Raw genomic sequence first — 10,846 nt, forward strand, 5'->3', positions numbered from 1 at the left:
CTGTGGCCCGCCCCTCGCAGAGAGCTCTGTCCTATAACACCAGCTACCGCTGCAGGCCCATTGCCGACTCCTGACCCCGGAAGCAGCTCACCCCGGGCAAGGGGAAAAACTGAGGCACAGCTGGCAAATGGATGGGAAGCACTCTCTCCTGAGCCCTGCCAGGAGACTGAGAGCCCCTGATGAAGGGAGAAAGGGACATTCACTACCCTCCCCCAGGTATCCCCTGGGGCCTGGCCCACCAGGGAGCAGGAAGAGGGGGAGACCACCCTTTGTCCTCTCTTTGCAGATCAAAGGTTCGGGTCCGCGTTCTCCTGGTCTGAGGCTGCCTCATCGTCATCTGGGGACCCCTATATCAGAGCCAGAGAAACCCAGTCATGGGCTTGTGCCACCCCCGGGCCGTAGCCTGGGGGCCAGCATCTCCTTCCTCTCGGCCCTGCTGCCAACGGAGCCAGAGGAGGCTCTGCCACCCCCTCCCCATGGTCCTTTGGCCTTCCCTCTGTCCTAGCTCCCAGGCTGCCCACGGCCACATGGCCCACCATTGGGTGACTCCCTCTTACCAGGCTGAGGCCCCTGTCCTGCCGCAGGGTAGCATAGAAGCTCAGCACACGGGGGTCACAGCGAATCACCATGGGGTCAAAGTCCAACACACATAGGCCCTGCAGGCTGCGGGCCCGGGAAAGGGCCACATAGGCCTGGCCGCTGGCAAACACACGGCCCAGAGAGATCTCCACGCAATCCAGGGACATGCCCTGGGGGATGGAGGGACAGGGCTGGAGCCAGCTCAGGCTGAATTCACTTGTGCCCAGGAACCTGACCCCACCTCCACCAGCCCAGCTATTGCCCCTGATCTCCTTGCCCAGTCCAGAGATTCTGAGTCAGAGAGACAGGATGATGGGTGTCTGAGTAGGGGGGTGTCCAGGAAATACAGATCCAAGATAAGAGTAGCGGGATAAGGGTGAAAGGAAAGAGCTCAGGTCTGGGTCAGACAGGCATAGAAATGAATCTTGGCTCTGCAGGGCACTAGCTGTGTGACCTTGGACAAGTTACTCAACCTCCCTGAGCCTTGGTTTCCTCTTCTGTAAAACAAGAACAATTGTTACAACTATACCTCCTACAGTTGTCGTAATATGTTAAAATTAACATATCCAATAGTGGCTCAGAAAATGGCAGGGCCCGAGATGACAGAGGGGAAGTGTATGTGTCTAGGAAAGAGAGAGGAAGTGGGATGGGAAATGCACGAAAGAAAGGTTTATTCTACAGCTGGTCTGGAACTTTCCATCCAGGGCAAGTTCAACCCTCACAAAGCCTCGAAGACCCCCCCGCCCTTCAACATGCCCCAGGCCTATCCTGCCCCCATCCCCACACTCACCTGGCTCTTGTGGATGGATATGGCCCAGGCCAGCTGGAGGGGCAGCTGCTGCCGGCTGAGAAGCCGGCCCCCAGTGGCCTGCACCATCCAGCGGTCTGCACGGATGACCTCGGTGACTCCACACAGGAACCGCACCTGGGGCAGCCCTGAGGGAGGCGTGGAGAAGTCCCACCTTTCAGTCCCGCTCCAGGGCTCCAAGGTGAGGACAGGCCTCACCTTTCCATGCTAGCCTTTTCCTCTGCACACGAACCCCAGGGCCCTGCTGCAAACCCGAGCAGTAGGACTGCTCCCCTATCACTTACCTCTCCCCTCGGCTTCAAACCCAACTACTACCCCTCGGGCACCATTTACCAGGCCCCGAGACACTGCCAAGTTCTTCACCAGCATCACCTGTGAGAAAAGGAAAACTGGAGGCATGGACAGCAGGGCATCCCTACGCCTGGCCTCAGCTCCAGGGGTCGCTTCGGCAGATCTCTGAGGCTGGGGTCTGTCACGGAGGGGCACTGAGTCTGCCGGGGCCCCTGCGACAAACTGCTTTATTTCCTTAGGTCTCAGTTTCCCCTTGTGCCAAAGGGGAATGACATTTGCTCAGTTTGCCTCAGAAGGAGGGGGTAAAGAACAATAAGGTGACAGGGCACAATGACCATGTCTATTAGAGGGAATGTGTATGGACCTCAATCTTGAGGGATAGCCCTCTTCCAACCACTGTGCCTGCATTTCCCCCTAGGTGCCCTTTGGAACCTGAGAAAAGGATCCCACCCTCACCATTGTGGAAGGAAGGAGGATGCTCACAGTAGAGGCTACACTACAGAAGACAACTGAGTGCAGTAGGTATTTTACTCTGAATTTAGAGATGGGGAAACCCAGCTTCAGCAAAGGAAAAGGATTTGTCTAAAGCAACACTGCCTGGAGCTTCAGGTGGAGGAAGAGGAGGGCAGTGGAAAATGGAAAGCAGGAAGGTGACTGGGAACAGGAGGGAAGAAGTTTGCTATGGTCACATCTGGGCCCTCTGGCTGTGGAGCAGCCCGTGCAGAGGGGCTAGGATCAGGGAGGCCGATGCTCACAGGGTCTAGGCCCTGCTTCCCACTCACCTGAGCCCCCAGTTTTAGCTGAAGGAGCTGGCTAACGGGACATTGGGCATCCAGGGTCCGGGCTTGCTCAGGGTCACTGTCCATGGCCTCAAAGCTGTGTACCTCACCTGGGAAAAGAGAGTTGGGCAAACAGATTACAAGTCACTGACTTGTGGCTCAATTTCCGAAAAAACACATATTAGACCAGGGCATGGAGAGAGGTAGTGAGCACAGCTCAAACCTAGCTGGGGCTTTGGAATCAGAGGCCTGGGTTCAAGTCTCATTTTTAGTGTTTACTGGCTGAATGACTTTGACCCAGGAAAGGTCACATCTCTCAAAGACACAATTACATCTGCAAATGTAAGGGACTTTATGGTCACAGGGGCTGGGACCGAGATATCTAAATGACACCAAGGGCCCAGGCTGCCTGGGGGGCCATGCCTGCCTGATGGCCTCTCCCAGCTGGTCTGGCCCAGCCCCAGCTCCCTGCTCACCTGGTAGTTTCTGCAGCTGCCTCTCGTTGGTAAGGGCCACATCATCCTGGTGGGTGCAGAGCCTCGTGGCCACAATCCCATCTCGCCCCACCCTGTGGGCAGCCGTGGCCCGGAGCTGGCGGGTGACCTCATCTGAGCACCTGCAGAGGCCAGGCTATCAGGGCGGAGCCTACCTGAACACCAGGGAAGGCGGGGCACGTGGGTGATACGGCCCATGCAGCAGGCCGTGGACCAGGCTTGGGGACTGGATGGGGCACCAGGGCAAGTTTGCTGGTTCCCCAAGCTGGCCAACTTGTTCCTTCCTCACTTGGACCCCAGACATGGAGAATGAGCACGGGGGTGGTGCTTGGCTGTGATCATGGGCAGGCACCCTTCCCTGGGTCTCCCCCCAGGTTGGAGCTAGCCGCTCCCCTGAGGAAGTTAGATATGAGGAGTGAGCATAGGCCAGAGATTTAGAGACTGAGGTGAGGCTCTGATGTTGATACCCTGTAATACTGGTACCCTATAATCAGATTGGCCTCCAAGCTACAATTTTCTAGCCCCTTGCCTGCTGCCTTAGGGGAAAAAAAAAATCTAGCCTGTGTTTCTATTTTCCCCACTTCAAGCCTTCCTCCAGGGAAGCCTGGGTGCTGCAGCAACTCAAGTGAGAGGAGGGGGAAGAAGTTGGGAACACCTCTCACTGCTCTGCCACTCAGCCTTTCTCTTGTCCCCCACACTTGCTGGTGTATGCTGTGCACCTTCCTACCTGCCTCCTGTCCCCAGGCATAGAAAGCCCCTCACCACCACCACCTGCTTCCTTCATCCCATCCCAATCTGACCTGGGTCCCAAGACCCAGCTGCGGTCCATATCTTCTGCCCTCCTGGCCTCCTTTCCACTCCCAAGTTAGAGTACCTGTAGCATTTCAACCTTTTGTCCTAGCTGGGGTGGGATCATGTCTGCAACCTCCTCTCCCCCACCAAGTGGCCGCACAGGCTCAAAGAGTAGAAGGAACTTGGGTTTTAGAGTCAGACCTGAGTTCAAATCCTAGCTCAGCCACTTACTAGCCATGACTTTGGACAAGTCACTTCACCTCTTTGAACCCCAGTTTCTGCATCTGTAAAATGGGAGTGTTAACATCTCTGAATAACTCTTGTGTCTCCATCTGCCCATAATTCCCTGAGGTGTACTCTGTGCCAGGCCCTGTGCTGGATGATAGGGACCCAACCCTGGGGGAGGCTGGGCCCCAGTGCTCACAGAGTGACCATCCCCAATGGGGCCATGAAGCATTTCTCTCCCTTCTCTGGGTTCCTGTGCTCCTCTCTGACCCACGCTTGGATCCGCATCCCACGGCCCCTTCTGTATTCACCAGGGCCCACCTGCCCAGCCGCACAGCTTGCAGCAGAGAGATGAAGGTCTTGTCTGTCTGCCTCCACACCTCAGTCAGCTCCAGGGTCACTGGGACACATCTCCTCCAGCTCTTGGCCTGGTGGGGGCAAGATGGGGCGTCAGGGAGCAGAGCAGACCCCTATGGGGTTTAGGGCCAGAGGGTGAGTGCTACCTGGAAGCAGAACTGCGGGGGCTGGGATCCCTTGGTTACAGGCGGCAGCTGCAGGAAGTCCCCACAGATGATGAGCTGGATCCCTCCAAATGGCTTGTTCTGCTGCCGGACGGCTCTGGAGAGGAGCATGTGGTGCTTTAGGCGCTGGGGTGAGCGAGTTCCACACGGAAGACCACCAGAACCCAGTCCTCACTGCCCATACTGACCTGGCCACGGCCTCCAGCTTATCAAATAGGTCCGCTTCCACCATGGAGATCTCATCAATGACTAGCCGCTGGCAGTTCAGCCAGCCCTGCCGCACACCTGGCCGCTGGGCCAGGGCCACACACTGGGCCAGGGGAGCCTGACCCGAGCCAATGCCTGTGAGTGACACTATTCAGCCTGGGCTGAGATCCCAGCCCTGTCTCAACCCTGACCTCCCCTCTCTTCCCACCTGCCTGGCTTGCTCCCAGCTTAAGTCCCAGAGGCTCTCACTTACCTGCAAAGGCATGGAGGGTAGTACCTCCGATGTGGCAGGCTGCCACCCCAGTGCTGGCAGTGGCCACAGTGCCTGTGGGAGGCAGTGAGCCCAGGATACGCTTCAGCAGATAAGACTTCCCCGTCCCTGGGCAGAAGGCAAAGTCAGGGCCACTTCTCTCCATCCTAGCACACCACTGTTCTCCCCACACCCACTCTGCCCCCCACTACCTGCACTCCCAGTGAAGAAAATGCTCTGGCCTTTCAGGACAACCCTCAGCACAGCAGCCTGTTCCCTGGAAAGCTCTGGTTTGGTGGGGGGCAAGCTCAGCTTCTTCACAGGCAGGGGCCACCTTGGGACTTCCTGGGGGGATAGGGCTGTCTCAGGGCCTCCCCACATTCCCTAGGCATTGCCCCTTCCCTTCTTGGCCTGGTAGCCCTTTGTGTCTCTGCTGGCTTCTCTCCTTGGAGCCCTTGGGCAGCCTCGGTTCACCTGGAGATCTTGCCAGTAACCACAGGGGTCCAGGTCTCTCCTTGAGGAAGGGACCGAGGCTGGATCTCCACTGACTCCTGGTGCCCTGAAGACCCCAGTGTGCAGGTCCAGATTCTCCTTCAGCTTTCTCCCCTGGGTTCCCTAACTCTCCTGGTTCTCTTACCCATCCTTCCTTCTCACTACCCTTCCTGTCACAGATGTGTCTCTCTTGCCTCAAAACACCCAAGCAAAACCCTGCCTAGCCAGGGTGCCTTCTTGCCGCATCTCCTTCTTCTCACCAGCTTGTCTCAAACCTCTGTGGTCTGTGATCCATTTGTTCCAGTTCCCGAACACTGTCAGACCCACCAGACTTTGTCCCCCTATCTGATTGGACCTGTTGGCTGCCCCTACACAGCTGACCGCTTCGTTCTCTCCAAAACCTCCTCTCCTCCTCCAGGGCGACCAAGTTCCCACTTTTCTTCTGAAGCACCTTCTCTGCTTTCTCTTTTAATGTGACCTTGGCCCCCTTTTCCTAGTCTCCTTACTCAGTCTCAGGGATTGCACCATGAGAAACATGCACAATTCCCATATTCCTGTCATTCTCATAAGTCTGATGAGCATCTCGTCTGAGATAACCAGTAGCCATCTCGAATACCTCCACCATCTTCCCCCCACACTTGGGCTTTCTCGGCCTCTTCCGTCTCAGGGGCACACCCACTCCCCAAGGCGTCCCCCCTTTCCTGTCCTCACGGTGCTGGGCTTGGCCCCGGACCGGGGCTCCGTGGGCTGCTTCACCGGCGTGGAGTCCGTGACCCAGGTGGCCGCCGCACGCCGCAGCTCCTCGGGCTGCACCGGGCTGATGGTGACGAAGTCGCGGGGCCGCGGGCCAAGCAGCTGCGTGCGGGCGGAGGCCGGCCCGGGACCCGGGGCCGCGGCCAGCTTGAGGCGCAGAGTGCGCAGGAAGCGGCGCAGGCGGTCAGGGGGGCAGTCGGAGAGCAGCAGCTGCACCGCGCCGGTCCGGGGAGCGCCGTCGGCGGGAAGCCGCAGAGTGCTGCGCCCGGACGCGGCGAAGCGCGTGAAGAGGCGCGCGGCGCGCAGGGGAAAGCACCGCGGCCGCCCCGCGGGCCCGGGCGCCTGCAGCCTCAGCATCAACTCGCGGCGCTCGTTACGACCCAGTCTCAGCTCCGCGGTGCGTAGGGCCTGGCGCCTTCGCGGCTGCCCGCCCGGGCTCAACTCCTCCACAGCAACACGGCACCGCAGCTCCGCGTCCGCGCATTCCGCTGCCACTGCCTGGGTGCCCGACAGCATCGCCACCAACTCTGCAGGTCTGCAAAAAGACCGGAGCGCGGGGCTCATCACAGGTGGTATAGAGGTCAGGACGGAGAGCCGGGTCCTGGCCACAAAGGGTCCCGGGGCTGTCACTGGTAACACAAAGAGTTCACGGAGAAGGTAAAAGGGTCCTGGGGCGAACCGGAAATTCTCTTAGAAATTACTCTCCTACACAATAATTTCCAGAGCGGCGGATGGGCAGCGTCGAGTACACCCAGGGTTGGGGAACCTCGGCTGTCCGACAAGGGCCACAGAAGGGATCCCCTGAGCAGAAAAGAAGCCTGCTTCCAAGAGACCCAGGGCGGGCACGAGAATCCTGAGTCTCCCCGCCCAGGAAGCAGGGGACGTGTGGAGGTAAGCAGGGGACTGACATGTAATCAGTGCCTTCTGTCTTCCAGGTACGTTCACTGGTTTATATGCAGCCAAGCAGGTCTCACTATTCCCCGTGTACAGAAGTGTAAAACTGGCTGAGAGAGGCCACAACGGCTGTTGGAATCAGGGCTTGTGTGATTCTGAAGCCCCGGCGCTTCCCATCTCCAAGGTGGGATGGGGTATTAAATATTTGGCTAGGGAAATCGCGGAGGGACCCTGGCATCCGGCTTTCCGTTCACCCTCCGTCTGACCCACTCGTACGCACCCTCCCGGCAGGGACCCCTTGAAGAGGCAGGCGCTCTGCCTCCCACCTCTAGGATCGGGTGAACACTCACTTGCGCCAGCACTCGGGCGAACAAGCTGAACAAAGTCGGCATGCAGTCAAAAGTAGGGACACTAGAAACTTTCAAATACTGGGTGTAGAGAATCACCCTATCACCGGCCGGATCTTTAAATTTTCCAGCCAATCAGAGACACCGGGCGTGACAACGGGAGTGTCTTGCTTTGGGTTTCAACTCGCGGGGCTTGGGCTGTACCAATAGCACGCCGGAGGAAGGAGGCTTATTGTGGTGGCGGAGCATACCAAGTCGCGCGGACTAGTGGGTGTGGTGGGAGGGGGCGGGGACTGCAGCGGGGCCGCTCGTGGTGTTGTGTCACCAATCGCGTCTTTGAAGGTTTATTTTCAGAACCATACCTCCAACGCACACTCCCTCCTCTCTAGCCCTCGCACTAAGGCTGAACTTGGCCTTGAGGAAGAGCTGCCTCTGATCCCTCTCATCTCTGTTTACACTCACTGGACCTTTGCCCATTTCTGGGCAGACCCCCCCCCCAAACCCTCGCGCGCGCGCGCACACACACACACACACACACACACACACACACACACCCATGGCCTACTGCTGTCGCTGCCCACCCCGCCCCCAACAGCTCTTTACACGCTTATCTGTCTCTGTAACCATCATTTTACGCATTTGTCTTTCCCATGTGTCTGAGACCCGTCAGCGAGGAACTCTTGAGGCCTGTGGCCAGGTGCTCAGAGAGTACAAGGGAAGTGTGTGGGCCGCTGTCTTCGGGAATTCGCATCCCTCTCATTGAACTGAATGCTTAGGGAATTCATTTTTAATTATCTTTTTCCTCCCTCATTAAATCTTGGAATGACGTAGCTAGAAGGCATCTTACAGGTGAGTCAGCCTGCTAATTTATTGAATTGCCCCCATTTTTCAAATGAGGAAACCAAGGCTCCAAGAAGTTTTACCAGATGTCACATAGCTTGTAGATAGCAAAACAAAGCCTTGAACCCAAGTCTAAGCCTGCTAGTTTAACTGCTGCACCACACTGCTCCCAGGTGACTGGTCTAACTTGGTGAAGGGAGTCCAGCCCTGGACTGGAATCTCAGCTCCTGACAGCCAGTGCATTGCCCCAGGCCTGCCAGTCAGATGTTACTTTAAGCAAGTTTCCTTATTGTCTCAAGCCTTTGTTTCCTCATATTTAAAAATGGAGAAAGATGAAGATGTGATGATTGTACAACTCTGCGACTATACTAAAAAGCATTAAATTATTTGCTTTAAATTGTATGGTATGTGAATTATATCTCAATAAGACTGTTAGGAAAAAATCATGAGAAATATTTTTCCTCTTAAGTGTTGTCTTGACATATGAGTACTAGTGGCACAGGGAAATTTTTAATGTCACTGTGGTAGGCAGAATAATGACCCCCCGCCCCCACCCCCCACAAACTGCAAAGATGTCTGCATCCTAATCCCCAGATTCCTTTTGTGAATATGTTACCTTACATGGCAAAAGGGACTTTGCAGATGTGATAAATTAAGGATCTTGAGATGGGGAGATTACCCTGGGTTGTCTGTGTAGGCCCAACTAGGATTCTTATAAGGGAGGCTAGAGAGTCAGAGAAGGAGATGTGATGAGGAGGAAGCAGAAGTGTGTGTGTGTGTGTGTGTGTGTGTCTGTGTGTGTGTGTGTGTGTGTAAGAGGGAGAGACAGACAGAGAGAGAAAGATTGATTTGAAGATGTTACTGCTGGCCTAGAAAAGGGAAGAAAGGGCCATGAGACAAGCCATAGAATACAGGAGGTTTCTAGAAGCTGGAAAAGGTGAGGAAGTGGGTATCCCCCTCTAGATTCTCCAGAAGGAACACAGCTCTTGATTTTAGTCTAGTGAGACACATTTTAGGCCTCCAGAACTGTAAGATAATAAATTTGTGTTGTTTTAAGCCACTAAATATGTGATAATTTGTTACAGCAGCTATAGCAATAAGAAACAATCATAAGCTAGAAAGCGAAAGCTGGGATTATGAACCCATGTCTGTTTATTTCCAAAGCCTGTGTTCTCTCTTTCCGCTACCCTCTGCTCAGTGGGCCTAGCACACTCACACTGTCGGCTACCTTCTCCCTTCTCTCTGTGTAGTACCCCAGACCAGTTCTAGAGAAAGCATGGAGGCTTCCACATGAATTTTCCCCTAACATTTTCTTTCTTTTGGCTTTCAATTTTTTTTTTTTTTTTGGCCTCGCCACTCGGCTTGCGGGATGTTAGCTCCCGACCAGGAATCGAAACCCGCCCCCCGCAGTGAAAACCCCGAGTCCTAACCCCTGGACCGCCAGGGAATTCCCTCAAGTTTTTTTTTTTTTCCCTGATACGCGGGCCTCTCACTGTTGTGACCTCTCCCGCTGCGGAGCACAGGCTCCAGACGCGCAGGCTCAGCGGCCATGGCGCACGGGCCCAGCCGCTCCGCGGCATGTGGGATCCTCCCGGACCGGGGCACGAACCCGCGTCCCCTGCATCGGCAGGCGGACCCTCAACCACTGCGCCACCAGGGAAGCCCCCAAGGTTCTTTAAATTGTAAAATATACATAACGTAAAATTTACCACGTTGACTATTTTTATGTGTACAATTCATTGCCATTAAGTACATTCAAATGTTGTATAACCATCACCTCTATTTCTAGAAAAGTTTCATTATTCCGAAACAGAAACTTTGTACCCATTAGACAATGGTTAGACAACCATTAGACAACTCCCCATTCCTCTCTCCTCTCAGCCCCTGGTACCCCAAACATTTTATTCTGAAAATATTCCAACATATACAGAAAGATAGAAAGACTTTCACAGTGAACACCATATACCTACCACCAAGATTCTACAATTAATATTTTGCTGTATTTGTTTTAACACATCTAACCATCTATCCATCTCCCCATTCATCAATCCATTTTTTAAAACATCTTTATTGGAGTATAATTGCTTTACAATGTGTGTTAGTTTCTGCTTTATAACAAAGCGAATCAGCTATACATATACATATATCTCCATATCTCCTCCCTCTTGCGTCTCCCTCCCACCCTCCCTATCCCACCCCTCTAGGTGGTCACAAAGCACCGAGCGTCAATCCATTTTTTTGTTATTCATTTCAAAGTTGCAGACAACAGTGCATTTCACGTCTGAACACTTCAACATGCATAGAATTAACTAGAGTTTATGCTTACCTTTTAAAAAAAAGAATTTATTTGTTTGGCTGCACCGGGTCTTAGTTGCAGCAGGCGGGTTGTAGTTCCCTGACCAGGGCTCCAACCCTGGCCCCCTGCATTGGGAGTGCAGTCTTAACCACTGGACCACTAGGGAAGTCCCTATGCTTACCTTTTTTTTTCTTCTTAAATAAATTTATTTATTTATTTTTGGCTGCATTGGGTCTTCGTTGTTGGGTCTTCGTTGCTGCCCGTGGGCTTTCTCTAGG

The 10,846-nt window shown here is 54.6% G+C and overlaps 1 protein-coding gene across 1 annotated transcript; it reads right to left on the minus strand.

The window, feature by feature from the left end:
• Positions 1-287: 287 nt before the first annotated feature.
• Positions 288-6,737, minus strand: PIF1 (PIF1 5'-to-3' DNA helicase; the record flags this gene model as incomplete). The annotated part of the gene is made up of 12 exons (XM_082832290.1): positions 6,150-6,737; positions 5,159-5,291; positions 4,950-5,075; positions 4,678-4,831; positions 4,472-4,586; positions 4,290-4,396; positions 2,934-3,073; positions 2,461-2,567; positions 1,672-1,759; positions 1,370-1,515; positions 558-749; positions 288-347 (listed from the first exon to the last, which is right to left on the minus strand). Exons 1-12 carry the CDS (start codon positions 6,705-6,707, stop codon positions 288-290), a joined length of 1,926 nt encoding a protein of 641 aa, XP_082688416.1. The 5' UTR covers positions 6,708-6,737.
• Between the last annotated feature and the right edge of the window lie 4,109 nt (positions 6,738-10,846).

The sequence above is a fragment of the Leucopleurus acutus genome, assembly GCF_964270905.1.
Source record: "Leucopleurus acutus genome assembly, chromosome: 1".
Taxonomy (NCBI): Eukaryota; Metazoa; Chordata; class Mammalia; order Artiodactyla; family Delphinidae; genus Leucopleurus; species Leucopleurus acutus.